This window comes from Lepidochelys kempii, chromosome 3, assembly GCF_965140265.1.
Source record: "Lepidochelys kempii isolate rLepKem1 chromosome 3, rLepKem1.hap2, whole genome shotgun sequence".
Taxonomy (NCBI): Eukaryota; Metazoa; Chordata; order Testudines; family Cheloniidae; genus Lepidochelys; species Lepidochelys kempii.
The window spans coordinates 1,167,729-1,182,570 of record NC_133258.1 but is presented as its reverse complement, the minus strand read 5'-3'; the positions used below and the strand labels follow the sequence as shown (position 1 = coordinate 1,182,570).

The following is a 14,842-nucleotide window of genomic DNA, read 5'->3' as shown; positions in this document are numbered from 1 at the left end:
CTGCCTGACCTCTGTCAACTGCCTCTCTCAACCCGTAGGTGGAAAATATGCTGTTCCCCAAACTCATCTCCTTGAACTCAGCTCACTTTGACTTCATGGGATGTAACTTCTCGGAGAAGAACATGTATGCCAGAGACAAGCGGGACGGGCAGTCGAAAGAGGGCAGTGGGCGAGTGGCTATCTACAAGGCCTCAGGCATCATTCACAGGTCTGCGGGCCCCTCGCAGGAGCCCCTTCAGCTTGCTTGTGTAGTGTCAACACTCCTGGTTTAGTGCAGCGGCTCCCCCCCACACCCATCACCACGCGGCAGCTGCATGGACACTGGGCAGGAAGCCGAGTTGAAGCCAGTGCTGTGGCTGTAGAGGAAATGCTCCGTGGCCAACATATGGGGCCAGCCTGGGATCTGTACAGGCTCCGCCAGAAAGGCATAAACTCCGTTGGATGCCCGGCGTAGGCGAGAGCAAGGATTGGTGCCCTGCCATGGCCCCGCCCCTTGCCTGCCTGTGCATGCTGAGAGACCCACTTGGCCTCTGCAGCGACTCCGTGTGGGCTGGCCAGCAGTGGGGCCCAGCACAGAGGCTCAGTGTTAGTAGGAGCCAGCCAGGGGAATCCCAGCACTAGGGCTCCCCACCATATGGCTTCAGTGGCCATAGTGATGGCCAGGAGCTGAGATCTGGCTACTTGCTGTGATGAGCTCAGTCACCCCCACTGTAAGCCCAGGTGGGAGCGGGTGCTGTGTTGGGTGCTCTGCCCCCACCCTGTGGGCTGGCTGAGCTTCCCCTCTCCCTGTGGGTTGCTGGCATTGAAGTTCGCCTGTCTGTTTAGTTTGCTTCTGCAGGCCCTGAGCATTCGGAGCCGTTTGCTGCTAGACCTGCTGCTTTCGGGGAGGCTCGGGAGCCCCAAAAAAGGCTCTGGCTTTTCCTGCTGCAACTAGAGTGCAGTGATGGAGCGTGCAGTGAGTTTCCCCCATCCTGGCTCCCTGTGTGCGCTTCCTGCGGGGAGCGTTCAGCAGAGCTGGAATGCTTGGAAACCAGTCCTGGTCTCGGCTTGGCTCCTCCTAGCGGGAACCACCTCCATTCTTTAGAGGAGGCTGTCTGGTTGCAGGAGGGAGTAGAGAGCTGGTCTGCACTGGGAAGCTGTGTGGACAGGATATCTGCTTTGTCACTGCCCAGCTGTGAACTTGGGCAAGTCCCGTTGCCTCCCTGAGCGTCTCTGTCTTGTGTAATTAGTCCAGAGGGGCTGTGTGTTTGTGCAGCAGCCAGGGCAATGGGGCTCTCGGAACGTCTGCTGCCTTCTCCTCACCCCCTCCCCACTCCTCCCCGAGAGAAGGCCCCAGCCCCAGCGGTGCTGATGCAGGGGGTGGTGGCTCCCTCTCCGAAGATTGATGAGCTCAGTGCAGGGATTTGTAGCAAGAAGTGTTGGGAAAGGACTGCTCACCTCTGCAATGAGGATGGGGGTCCTGGCTGTCCTGCTGCCAGCTCAAGGGGATGCAGATGTGGGGTGCCCCTGCCTGGAGATGCTGAGAGGGGTGTCGTGTCGTTTGCTCTGGGGGCATGTTTCTGGAGCCTGGGAATAGGCATGGGGACAGTGCTGGTCCTCGTGGTGTGGATGAAGTGACATGGGCTTCCCTTGTGTTTCCTAGCTACACACTGGAGTGCAACTACAACACCGGGCGCTCGGTGAACAGCATCCCTCTGGCCTGCCATGACAATGGGCGGGCAAGCCCTCCGCCCCCTCAGACCTTCCCCACAAAGTACACCGTGGAGCTGTATGAGCAGGTAACACCACGGGCGTGGTCGCTCGCGGAGCTGTGCGAGCGGGAACCCGGCGGGCGCGGTGCTGAGCACCAAGTCTGTGAGCTGTAAACTCGTCCCAGGCTTGGGAGCAGCCCTGTGGAATCGCCATTGGGGGCCCAACTAGGCCAGTGTTTCTGCACCCTTCACCTTACTGTGAGTCAGAGTTTCGCAATTTCCTGCTGTTTGCTGTAAAGTCTTTGTAAAAGGCGTCGGCGCTGACAGTGCAGAGCCAGTAAAGGGGTGGGGGTGCCAGGGAGCTGCCAGGGTGCTTGACCTGGAAGGGTTAGTACGCGGGCCTGGCCTCGCTGCGGGCGCATTCTTGGCTGCCTTTGGGATGGCTGAGATTCAATCAGCAGCACTGTGAGCTGTGGACCAGGAGCCCCTGGGTGTGATTAGCCTGTCTGCCCTGTCTGCATGCTGCCCACTGAGAATGCAGGCCCGCGGGATTGGGACTCTGACCTCTCCCATGTGCTGCGTCGTGCCGTTGCCCAGCTGGGCTCTCCCTGCTGAGCGGCTCTTGCCTCCGCAGGTTGGGAGGGCGGTGGCCATCGCAGCGCTGGACATGGCGGAGTGTAACCCCTGGTCCCGGCTCGTCCTGTCTGAGCACAGCAGCCTCAGCAACCTGCGAGCCTGGATGCTGAAGCACGTGCGCAACCTGAAGGGCATAGCTGCGTTCTCCCGCAAGAAAGTCTCCAAGTAAGGCCCTGCCTGCCTCGCCCCTGGGCAGAGCGGGGAGGGGACCCGGGATCGGGCTTGCGGTTCTGCTGAGCGTATCTGCACAGCTCTCCAGGGCCTGTGGAAGGCAGGTTCGTGATGCCGCATGGTTGGGACCCTGCTCCTCCTTTGTGCTAATTCCAGCCTTGTGTCCATGGGGCAGCCAGACATGGCCAGCGCTAGAGACTGCTCAGGACTGGGCACCCCTCTGAGTTAGTGCTGACCTGGCAGAGAGAGGTGGGGCAACTCGAAGGAGTTAGTGCTGCCCCCGAGCAGTGTGGAGAGGGGCTGTGCTACTGGAGGTCCCATCTTTCAGACCCGAGCAGCCTTCTCCTGGGGCCTGAAGGTCCCAGGACCCTTCCCTCAGCATCCGAGCCAGGCTCTGGGGGAGTGACGACATTCGTTCCCTGCACCTTTCTTCACTGCCTTCCCAAACCGTGGTGGCCAGATCCCAGCAGCACTACACCTCTGGATTCCACCCCTGTAAAACTCAGGCAGCAGCTGGGCTGGGATGTAGCACGCTGCCCCAGAGGGAGAGCGGCTTCCTGGCGGTCATGCAACCCTACCCGCCCAGATCACGGGGTGCCCTGCCCAGCTCATAGCACTAGAAATGTGCAGTGTTTCAGAAACAGGAAAGAAGAAGGGGCCACTGCCCCGAGGAGCTGGCAGGACCCTCAGATGTGCACAGCACCAATGGGATGGGTACTTGGAGCTCTGCGCTGCAGTAGGCTCGGGGCTTCAGAGGGGCCAGTGCTTGCTGTCCCTCCTGAAAACCCCTTTTTTAAAGAACCTCTGGAAAGGGAGCTGGCGTTTGCCGAGAAGTACTCACAGGCCATATGGAGAAGAGGCCTGAAATCAGGCCGCCAGGAGACCATAGCGTTTCAGCAGGCAGCAGCCAGGCCGCGTGGCCCTTCTCATGCTGCCAGTCGTGGGAGACCATATTGAGCGTATGCTGCACCAAGCTAGTGCAACCTAGGGGATGTGGGTGAGGGCTCAGGAGCCAACTAGGAGGAAATGCTGGTCAGAGCCAAACTCTCACTGCTGTTTTTCCCCGTCCCTTCCAGCGGGCTGCCCGCCTTGAGCTCCGAGAACGCTCTCTCCCGGGCCAGGAGCTACAGCCATGGCACAAGTGGGAGCAGCGGCAGCCAGCAGAACTCGCCCCAGATCAAAGCCGCACCCAGCTTCACCTTCAGCTGTAACAGGGCTGGTGGCCCCGCAGGCGGGAGTCAGAGCCCTCAGAAAGGCAGCCCGAGGGTCCTGGCACCAGTGAGAGGTAAGCTGGGCGGGGAGCCCCTCCTAGCTTTCATTCAGTACCTGTGGAGCTGCTGTGTCAGGCGGCGCCCCTGAAGGAAGGCCCTGCGCCCGCCTGTGCTTTGCGCGAAGTTAATAGAAGTGGTTTGCCGTGGAGCAGTAACTTCTCGTGAGGTGCTGCCTGCTGTGTCTTCAGCAGTGCTCTGGGCAGCCAAGCGCGGTACGGAGCCACGAGACTACGGAGTCCAGCTGCAATGCTCCCCGCCGGTTGAGCCCTGCAGCTTCCCCAGGCCACACCTCCACCTTCCATCAGCTCCCGTTCGTTCGGGAGCGTGGGCTGCCCTCTGGCTCCTGCCCTCCTCCCCTGCAGCTGGTGGCTGGACACAGCTAGGTCAGCAGCTGCTCCTGAAGACCTAGGGATCTGTGGCTGCTGCAGTGGTGGGCTAGCTACCCAGCTACGTGGAGCTTTTCTGGGGCAGTTTGATATTGTCCAAATCCCACAGCCTGGCAAATCCTAGATCAGGACCCAAAGCCACGCAAAGGAGGCCACATTTTCACTGAATTGCTGTGATGGGAAACAGCTCGAGACTGCAGCTTCTGGAGAAGCTGGCAGGGGGAGTTCCAGCTCCGTTCCCTAGCCATTGGTGCGCTCACAAGCATTCCCAGGCCCAGGGGGTGCTCGGGCCATAACACAAGTGCCTTCTTCGCTCCCAGGCTAAGTGCTGAGAAGCAGTAGGAGTTGCAGTGTTCCCAGTGGTGCAGGCTGGATGGCAGAGTCCCGATATGTAACCAGCGCCTGAGCCCCAGCGATAGCCCACGCAGCTGCTCAGACTGGTTTACTGACCCCACGCTAACCTCAGACCTGCCTGGCTTGGGGGATTCTGGCCACCGAGTACCTCGCTGGACCACATCTCGGTCCTATGGTGCCCTGACATGGAAACAAAGCACTCCCGGTGGTGACTACCCCCCTAGCCAAAGCCCTAGCCGTGCACAGCACTTACTTCTCTGTCTTTGTCTCACCTGCTACACACACTTGAGATGGGTTTAGAGTCTCTGGCAGGCTGCTTGCCTGGCTACGGACTGGAGACCACTAGGAAACCCCAGTGGGGTGCAGCTGGCTGGCCGAGGACATTCAGGACACGATCAGCCCATATGCTGTAATTCCCCAGCCAGCTCCACTAGGCAGGCCTGCTGCTCTGGGCTGGTCCCAGTGGCTAGCAGCCAAGTGTGGAATCTCTGCCCTGAAGCGTGTCCCAAAGCCTCAGGGTGTCTATGCTTGCCATGTACTGCTGGGGCTGCAGTGCTCTCAGGGGCCAGGCACTGTCTGTGGGATTCTACGGCTCGGGTAAAGGCTCGTGGTACCAGATGCTGTTCTCCCGGAAGAGATTGTTGAATTCCCGACTGGCTTGGCTTCCTGCACACTGCCTTCGTTTCTCATGTAGCTTCGCCTTGTGCATCTGCTTTCCAGCTTTCCTTGGCAGCCTCCATGGGAACCAATAAAAGGCTTGTGTCTCCATGGGCATGTTGTAAGGTCTGTTTCTTCTGCTTTGCTGGTTTTGTCTGCCTCTGTTGGCAAAGCAGCCTGCTGGCCTGAGGTCGCATGGCTAGAGTGAAACCAGGTCTGGTGAGGGCTGGGAGCTGTCCTGGGACATCCCCGAGGCCAGATGAGAGAGAGAGGCTGGGGTTCGGGGGAGCCCGCTTTAGCGGTGAAGCTTAGGTAATATCCCAAGAATCCTTTCCCTGCTTATGCTGTGTGCACACCCTGGGCTTCAGCGTAGTGTGGGGCGGCTGGGTCGCTTCCTGAGTGGCTCTCTCTGGCCATGGCAGTGCTGGCAGCTCACGGGAAGTGTGCTGGGAATGGGAGAGCAGACAGGGCTTGGTGCAGGTGTCGTCCCCCCAGGAGTGTGGACGCTGGAGGCTGTCCTCAGAGGGCTGGAGCAAGAGTGTGCGCTTCCCCGGAGCTTGCTGTGGAGATGAGTGGGGCGATGAGACTCCTGACTTGCTAGTCTCTGCTCTAGAGCTGGGGCCTGAAGGGTCGACACGTCCCAGCCTGCAACCGTGGGGATGAGCGGAGCACCCAGTCTCCTTTGCAGGTTGGGACCTGAAAAATATAGGCCCCGTCTTTCCTACTCACCTTTCAAGTAAACCAGTCGTCCTCTCACTTCCGTAGTGCTCGTCCCCGCCTGGCGTCCGGAAGCAGGGTCAGTTTTGTGGTGGGCTGGTGAGAAGGGAAACGCTCCAGGAGAAACTGGGAAAGGAGGGTGCTCCTGCTGGCTCGGTAACAATCGCCCCCCCCCATGCTGTCGTGTTTCCGGGGCTCTGTGACCCTAGGCTCCCCTGGCTGTGCCCTGGAGACAGCAAACCCTGTCTGAAGGCTGGCTGCACTGAGCATACTGCTCTGAGCCCAGGAATTGGGGCGTCCTGTGCTGGCTTGCGACTCTCCGCCTGCGTGTATTGGCCTCTTGGGGAGGTAACGTTCTGCTTTTGTGTTTGCCTGGCAGTAACATCTCTGCCTCCGGCGCTTACAGAGCCACCTGCAATGAGTGAGACGGGCAGGGGAGGGGGCCAGAGCAAGTAAAATGTGAGCGCTGCTTGGCGCAGGAGTTGGCCCGAGGCTTGATCCTCGAGTGCAGAGGAGCAGACTACGCTGACTGCAGTTCCGGCTCTCGACTTGACTTCAGCACCTTCTGCTCCTCGTGCTTCCCAGCCGTTGATGTGAAGGGAGGGAGGCTTAGCCCGGGGTAGAGACTGGGGAGCCGTGCCTAGCAGTGCTGGCTGCTCTGGTTCCTCAGGGTGTAGTGTTAGACAAGGCAGTGCTGGCAATGCCAGGGCCCGCCTCTGCTGCCTCACTGGCACTGAGCCACAGGGACTTGCCCCTACCAAGGCTGCCAGAGCCAAGGAGGGACTTGCTCTGGGGACTTGGGCTAGTGGTTAGTGAGGAAGAGCCTGTTCCATGCTGTGAGCACACAGCTATTCCTCCCCTCCCTGTCCCTGATAGTGCTGGGCATGCTGGCAACGGGGCAGCTCTGCTGTACGGCCCTGCATGGGTAACAGCCAGGGGAGGCCGAGCTAGCCTGGGCAAGGGCTGTCCCCCCTTCTCCCTGGCTTGGTGCAGGCCTCCAGTGAGTCCCACACCAGTCAGGAGTGTCTGTCACTCCCTCACCTGATTTCTCAGCCTGTGTGAAATTGGGGGGAGGGGTGTTAATTTTTAAACAACGTCCCAGAAGCCACATCATCCCCATGATTAGCACCCCCCACAGGCAGAGTCTGAGCTGCTCCCGCCACTAGACCTGGCTTTGGCAGGGCAGCATTGAGACACCGGGGATATGGATGCTTACCTTGCTGCTGTCCAGGCACTTGGGGCCAGGAGTCCAGCCCCAGGTTCTGTCTAGCACCTTTCAAGCTCCTGTGTCATGCAGTGCCATGCTGCACCATGCCACTGCCCTCCCTTGCTCTGCTGTGGGCTCCTTCCTTCCTTTCACATCTGCGATGCCCTGTTGGTCTCCTCCTACAGGTGTCCCCACAGCCTATCACCTGCCGCCCTTTGCCTGGAACACCTTCTAAGGTGAATTGCTGAGCTACCACCTTTGCCTCCTGTAGATGGCTCCAAAGAGGCCCCCCCCTCGCCCTGCAGCATTGCCAACAGAAAGGATGTGTACGCTTACAATCAAAGCCAGCCCCATCTCAGAGGCCACAGAGTGGAACCACCTGATCCTGGCCGGACCCCCGGCCTTTCTCCATTCAGATGGCTCCTGTCCGCAGGATCCTGTGTTCTACAGAGCGTCTAGCACAACGAGAAAGTACCAAACAATTCACTGAGCTCAGAGGCCGTTCCCTCTGCCTGGAGACATCCCAGCATGTGGGCACCAATGCGTGGCAAACCCAGAAGTGATGGGCTCAGCCGGCTCACTGAGTTGCATCCATGGCAGCAACAGCTTTATACGCCACCCGAGAGCAGGCTGGGTGCTGCGTGGATGCGCTCACATGTGGTCCCTGCCCCGAAGGGCTGGTAACTTCACTGGGCAGCATACAAAAGCCTCGGATGGGGGATTGGGCACAAGAGCCCCTGGTTTCCAATGTGAATCTCTTTCCTTAGCTGCTTTGCCCGTGTATCTGTGTTTACACCATGCAACGACTGTTCTTTGAGTAATGTCCCGAGGGTGCTCCGCATCAGGTGTGTGGGTGCCCCCGGGCGCCTTTGACCAGAGACTTTTGGCAGCAGTGCCCTTTCGGTCCACACCCGCACCGCAGCTAGCCTCATGCCTCATAGGATGGATGGGGCAGTGACAGAGGAACCGCCCTCAGCCGGAGACACAGCAGTTTAGGGGGCCCACTTTGTAGCTAGTTTTCCTTTTGGGAACAGCTCCTCATTTAGCTTTTCTTGTTTCAGGTTGTAGTTAGCACTTTTAAGTTTTACTAGTTAGAGCAGTTTTTAGTAACTTTTGCCGGGGGGGGAGGAGGCGGGAGGCTTCTTTTCCCCCCCCTATCCCATCAGGGGCCTTTCCTGCCTTTGAAGTAGTCTGTCTCCTCATGGTTAAATGCCCTGGATTTAAACTTTGCCTTACATGGTGGGATTCACTCTCTGTATCTGCTGCTTAAGAGACACTTGTGTCCCAGCTAAGTGTGAGATTTTTTTTTTTTTTTGAGAATTTTAGAGTAGGATTAGAAAAAACAGGAAGATTAAGTTTAGTCTTCTCATGATTGAGTACTGCCTTCTGCCTGCCTCATGCCTGGGCCCTGATCCCCTCCCTTCCTGCCCATATACAGTGGTCTTGCAAGGACAGCGCCTGTTGACCTCTGCAGCCCACTCACCCACCAGACCTTTGTGGGGGTTAGCACCATGACTTCCAGGAAGAGGAGCTCCAGATCCTGTCACAGAGAACTCGATGCCAAGAAGCCTAGGTTACCACAGAGACCTGCATTTCCAGAGACCTCACATCCCAAAAAGGGTACCACTGAGGTTCCAAGTTCTCCAGGTACAGAGATTTCAGGTACTTTTAAGTCCCATGGTACCCAGCATCATGCCCAGGCATGATCGTGGTGCAAGGGTTTCTAAGGACTCTGCATCCAAGAAATTGGTATTGAAGGCGGGTCCTGCTTCCACATTATCTGCAGTACCCAGGTTGACATGTCAAACTGATCAACTGGTGCCGTCAATGCCACCACTTCCCATTGCAGAGCTTCACCAGGTTTCTGTGTAGATTCACTGGTACCGCATGCAAGTCAAGTTCTCCAGGGACTTGTTTGTCTCACATGAACCCACCTCCTTCCTACTAACGGGTACACAGAGACTCTGTACCAGAACATTGTCTGTCACTGCTACTGCATCATTCTCTGGCACCACCTTGTTCCCAGGTACCCACTAGAAAGGACAAGCAACCTGCCTCAACACCAGCGCTTCTGCTCCTCCCATGGACTATGAGCAGGATTGCTCCTCGGACTCTGGTTTCCATGTGAGGTTCACTTAGTTCCCAGCCCAGAGCTACTTCTCCTGACATCTTTTCTGAGAGAGAAACTCCAAGACACTGGCAGCCTGCTGTCACTCCACATTCCTCGTGGTATGTTCAATCCTGGATGCCACTCTTTTTCCTTTTGGCCCCCCTCAGTTGCTATTTTGGGACTCAGGGGGGTGCTTATTGGCAAGAATTCTCCAGAGTGGCCAGCTACCCTGGTGGTGACCACCAGAGGAGCAATCACCCACTCCTCCTGTCCCTCCACACCAGTCTCTCCACCTTCAGAGGAAGCTACACCAAAAACTAACCTCTCCTGCTTGCCCCTCATACACAGATTATTTTAAGCAGTTCCAGAAGCTTCTGAAAAGGATCTGTCTCCCTCCAAATGCCCTTGGAGGAGGTCCATGAGACCCACCATGAACTTTGAGACGTTCTCTGTACTGCCACTTTGAGTCCAATAGCTTTGCCTGTAAACAAGACTTCACTTGAACCTCCCAAAACAATCTGGCAGACCCTGGCCACCATACCTCCAACTCGTAAAAGAGCAGATTATGTTCCTCATAAAGGTTCTGAATTTTTGCCAACCATTCCCCAGCACCTCATTCTTTGGTCGTTGATGCTGTGAATGAGCATAGCAGGCAACCTCACAAGGCTACACAGCATAATAAAGACCAAAACTGCCTAGTTATTGTGTTTTTAGGCTAGTTTAGATTAGGATTTTTGCTTTGAGTACAGTGCTGACGTGGTGGGTCCCAGCATGAAGAAGCATGGGTTTAAGAGAGATGCGTCATGCCTGAAATGCCGAGATGAGAATCATTCTCTGGCAGCCCGTGCCATCTGCGGCACACTTACTCCCTAAGCCCAGAAGGACAGACAGAACAGACTTGTGACCCTTCTGTTACAAGAGGCCTCGTCAGTCAAGCCTCTGGGATCTGATAATTCCAAAGGGTGGAAAGGAAGGCTAGGAGACCTGAACCTGCTCCAAGCATTTCCAGATCTAAGAAAGTGTCAGTCATGACAGCTTCGACCATGGCACCAAGCTCCAGTTCCAAGTCAACAGAGCTTCTGGTAGCCAAGGCCTCAGTCCAGCTCCAGAACTGTTTTATGGTCTCCATCAGAACTGGATAGAGACCCTAAGGATTGGGGCAATTTATTGGGCCCAACTCCATTATCTCTGAAGAAAAGAGGCTAAATTTAGAACATCTCAGATGGTTCTTTGGCCAATTCGCAGCATGCAGATACAAGACCTAAGGACTTAAGACCTCGATCTTTCAGAGGATACTGATCCAAAAAAGAGGCCATTGGATCGAATCATAGCAGCTCAGCCTCATAGTATCATAGCGCATGTTGATCCGGACCTGCATCATATACCGGGTCCGGCCGCATCACATTGTTCTCCTGATAAGAGACCGAGACAATACTGAGCAGGAGATCTCTCCGGGGTCCCCTGCTACCTCCGCCTTACCCTCCAACTGGCTCATCAAGAAACACCATATCACCACTCTCTGTATTTCAGATCCCTACTTCAGTTATCTTCCCTGTTGTTTCAGTATCGGATCCAGGATTGGATCTGCAGACATTGTGCTCACCCCGACACATCTAAGACTCAACCTTTTAGTGTGAAACAGTCTCCCTCCTCAAATGAACACTCTTGGACATCCTATGTGCAAACCAGTAATGTAATGCCAGATTTGGGTAATTGGCAAGACTGGCCCATGCCACCATGGATGTCTTGGAGATCTTGGCCAACCTGTTTTCTTAATAGCAGTCGAGAGAACCTGATTCTTTGGTTCCAGAACAACTTCCACCTGAACCTACAGATCTGAGGTGTCCAGATCCAAGACACCCAGATCCAACAGCCAGGGAACATTGCCTTACCTTAATGCAAGACACTGTCTCTGATGCAGGGTACCAGGAAAGGTCTCCTTGGGATGACTTCCAACAAGAAGTCATGGAACTAGAAAATGGTTTGTTTCCAAATGAAAATGCTGGTGTAGCTACAGCATCATCTCCTTCTGAGGACGCAATTCAGTTCCATGAGCCTGTGGACAGGATAGCATCAACTTGAAAATCCCCATCAGTAGCTTTGGAAGAAACCACCTATCCAGTGTTTGATGTTTTGGATTCTACTACAAAGAGAAAAGTCTCCTTGCCTATGTTAAAAGGTCTTTGGCAACCAGCAAAATCTCTCTTGTCCAGTCTGTCTTCATGTCAATCAGTTTCAAAACAGGCTGACAGATTGTATTAGGTCACATATGAAGGATTCTCCTGCTTTCACCTGTCACCTCCCTCTCATTTCTTGCTGTAACAGCAGCAGTTCAAATGTTTAGGTCAGGTCTTCAACATTCTACCCCTTATGACAAAGAGGGGGAAAAGTTGGATTTTCTATAGAGAGAATTGTTTTCTTTGGCTTCCTTAAACATGCATGTGGTCAATTATCAAGCAGTTGTGGCCACAGGTATTTCGCCCTTGTGGGAGATATCCGTCTTCACCAAGATTCTTCCAGGGGATTAGAAAAAGTTAACAGCAGCTCTCAACTAAAGGGCCAAGGCTAAAGTATGCCGTCAAGCATTTGATGTCTCCCATACCACCTCAAGATCTGTAGCATCAGCAGTAGCTCTCCATAGGCATGCATGACTATGGTCATCCTCTCTTCCAATGGAAACAAAATCTAAATAGAGGATCTGCCCTTTGAAAGGGATGGATATTTTAGTGTGAAAACTGATGAGCTATTGGAAAAGACCCGTTCCACTGCGAGATCTCTGGGATTACTGCCTCATTATAGAAGGAAAGCACCTACGCCTGTGTTCAGGTGTCACAGGAAATACCTTGCACCCTCTTCCTCTTTGGCTTCTAATCAACAGAGACGGTCACACTATCGGCAGCACCTCCACGGCCAAAGGTCCTCTCCACCACAGAAGAGGAAGAAAGCCTATAAGCCTTGGATGAGGATAAAACGCCTCGGCTGTCCTCTCTGCCTAATGTCAGGCCACAGTTTGACGTGAAGATTGAGAGCTTCCCTTTCAGACCATCCTACCACCATTATTGGAGACTTGTCCCATTTCTGCACTGCATGGACAACTGTCACCTCCAACAGATGGATCTTAGACACAGTAAAGGAAGGTGATACTATCCCGTTCAAATGCCCCCTCCCCACCCTTTTCAGGGACCCTTCCCGGAGAGGTTATTGAGGACAGAAATACAAGCTCTGTTGCAAGCAGGAGCTATAGAAAAAGTATGATTAACTTCCAGAAACAAAGGGTCGTACTCCCAATACTTTCTAATCGCCAAAAAGAAGGGAGGGCTCAGAACAACTCTTGATTTCAGAGCTTTAAACAGGCACATTAGGAAGATTCAGTTCCAAATGCTAACCCTGGCTGTGATTATTCCTTCCCTGTCTACTCTGGTTTGGTTCACTGCTCTCGATCTCAGATGCGTATTTCCATAAGACTTCCCATTGCAAATACCCACCTTTTACTCTTGGTCCAGAGCACCACACCCAGAGTTCATAGCCAGTGTCTGGCTCCAGCAGGAGTAGATCTGAGCCGACAAGGGATTTTCATTTCCCCTGACTTAAACAATTGGCCCCTGAGGTTTCCGTCTGAGGAAGAATTAGGGAAATCCATTCTGTCCGGTTCCCCACATGCTGTGTTCACCATATTGATTGCAGCTGGCAAAATCAATGCAGCCACTCACCTCAAATGATGCTTTTTGAGCTTGGTCAGAGCCAGACTTGGCTCTCTTGAATTGCACTTGTTGATACAAAAGTTCTTCTTTCCAGCACTGGAAAGATGACCTTGGTTTTCTTGCGTTCCTTGTCAGAGGTCTCCAAGTGTCATTTAAGTTTGTTAGGTGTCATGGTGTCTTTAGATAGCACTGTGGGATGTAGCAGGCATTTCTGGCCTTTCTTCGTTCTTGACCAAAACACTGGTGTAGTCTGTCTCCATTATCAAAGAAAGCCCGTCAAATTTGTGCGCACATTTCTTGGACTCTTGTCTTTTGTTCCTAATTGCATCACTAGACTCTCCGCTGGAGATGCAGATGCTTTGCATAAAAATGAGCTCACTAGGTCTCTTACCATAACAGTTCACCGTTAAGCGAGTGAGGCCAGGATGTAGAAAGACCCTGTGTGGTGATACTAGGGCAGTATGGAGACAGTGACTCACAATGGTTCTCTTTCCGTGCGTGCCAACAGGGGTGCGAGAAGATACAGGCCCTGCCTTAAGAAGCTAACGAACCACTGCAGATTCCCATCCCAGGAGAGGCCAGCACAAGCTCCTCCCAGCTCAAGCAGAGAGGATGCCCATAGCTAAGGATCTTCTCCATTCAAAGTCCTTCAGCTGGATGCTTGCACAGTTGGAATGGTGCAAATGGCCAAACTGGAATCTGCACAGCCAGTGTGTCTGGAACTGCTCCACAAACGCTGCGCCAGGAGGCTGCCGTTTTGATCTACAAACTGGTGGCCTCCACACAGCGCAGCCTCACCTGTACAGCATGTGCAAGATCACACTGGGCAGAGGCTGCTAGTTTGTAGACCAACATTGCTGCCACCTGGCATGGCGTTTGTGGACCTGGTTCAGACACATTCAGGGGCTGCCAGTATCATCTCTCAGGCCCGTTGGACCTGCTGCCCCATCTGCTTATGGCACAACCCCATTTGGGGCCACAACCCCCAGTTTGGGAGCTCATGTCCTACAAAAGAATGTCCACACTGGGTCAGACCAACGGTCCATCTAGCCCAGTATTCTGTCTTTTGACTGTGACCAGTGCCAGGTGCTTCACAGGGAATGAACAGAACAGGGCAATTATCTAGTGATCCACCCCATCGCCCATTCCCAGCTTCTAACCGTCAGAGTGTCACCAGTTTGTGTATGCCTTACATCACGCCTTTCGGATACAGATGGACAACAGTGTGCAAGGTGTAGTGAGTGTGCCAGGCCTGACAAGCTGGTGACACAGTAGTGAACTGCCAGTGGGACTCTGGCAAGCCCCTGCATGTTCACTAGGCGGCTGCCTGCTGCTCCTTCTCCAGGGGCTGTAGGAACTGAGCAGGAGAGAGGCCTGTAAGTCTCGTCGCGTGACCTCGCTCTGCTATGCATCTCCGTGCTCTTGACTTCAGAGCCAAGGCTCCTTGGGGGAGGGCCAAGGGCTTCCTTTATCTCCCCGTAAGACGTTGCTGCAGAAATAACACCAGCCAGCTTCCCCCCAGAGCACCCACGCAGGAGGGCTCCCCCAGGCAGGAGCCTCCTGCCGGGCCAGCTGTTCCCCTATTACACCCTTCAGCCCAGAGGGTGAGTCCCTGGGAGGCCTCCCCCTGCTGTGTGCTGAGCCCTGCTGCCCCTGTGGAGCCAAGTCGGGGCTGCTGCCAGCTCCATTTCATTCCCAGTGGGCCCCAGGGCCCCCCAGCTGTGGCACTGGAATGGGGCAGCAAAAACATGTGCCCAAAGGCGCCAAATGGGATTGGGGCCCGTTTGTGTGACCTACCCGAAGAGCTCACCAGCGCGAGAGACCGCGCCTGCAGGGTCAGGGCCAGGGTGTGGCCTACCAGCAAGTGAGCCAGTCAGTGTGAGGCGCTGTGCTCGTGGTCACAGCAGATCTCAAAGGGGTGCCTGATGCCATGGCGTTTGG

The 14,842-nt window shown here is 55.0% G+C and overlaps 1 protein-coding gene across 5 annotated transcripts in view; it reads left to right on the top strand.

Annotated features, from left to right (window-relative positions):
• AGBL5 (AGBL carboxypeptidase 5) overlaps positions 1-14,842 on the top strand; it is a 45,299-nt gene that overhangs the window by 21,157 nt on the left and 9,300 nt on the right. For all 5 annotated transcript variants that reach the window (XM_073335443.1, XM_073335441.1, XM_073335440.1 and 2 more), the window contains exons 9-12: positions 39-208; positions 1,643-1,778; positions 2,326-2,492; positions 3,575-3,783. In XM_073335443.1, coding sequence (XP_073191544.1) covers positions 39-208; positions 1,643-1,778; positions 2,326-2,492; positions 3,575-3,783 — 682 coding nt within the window. The remainder of the gene's footprint in view (positions 1-38; positions 209-1,642; positions 1,779-2,325; positions 2,493-3,574; positions 3,784-14,842) is intronic.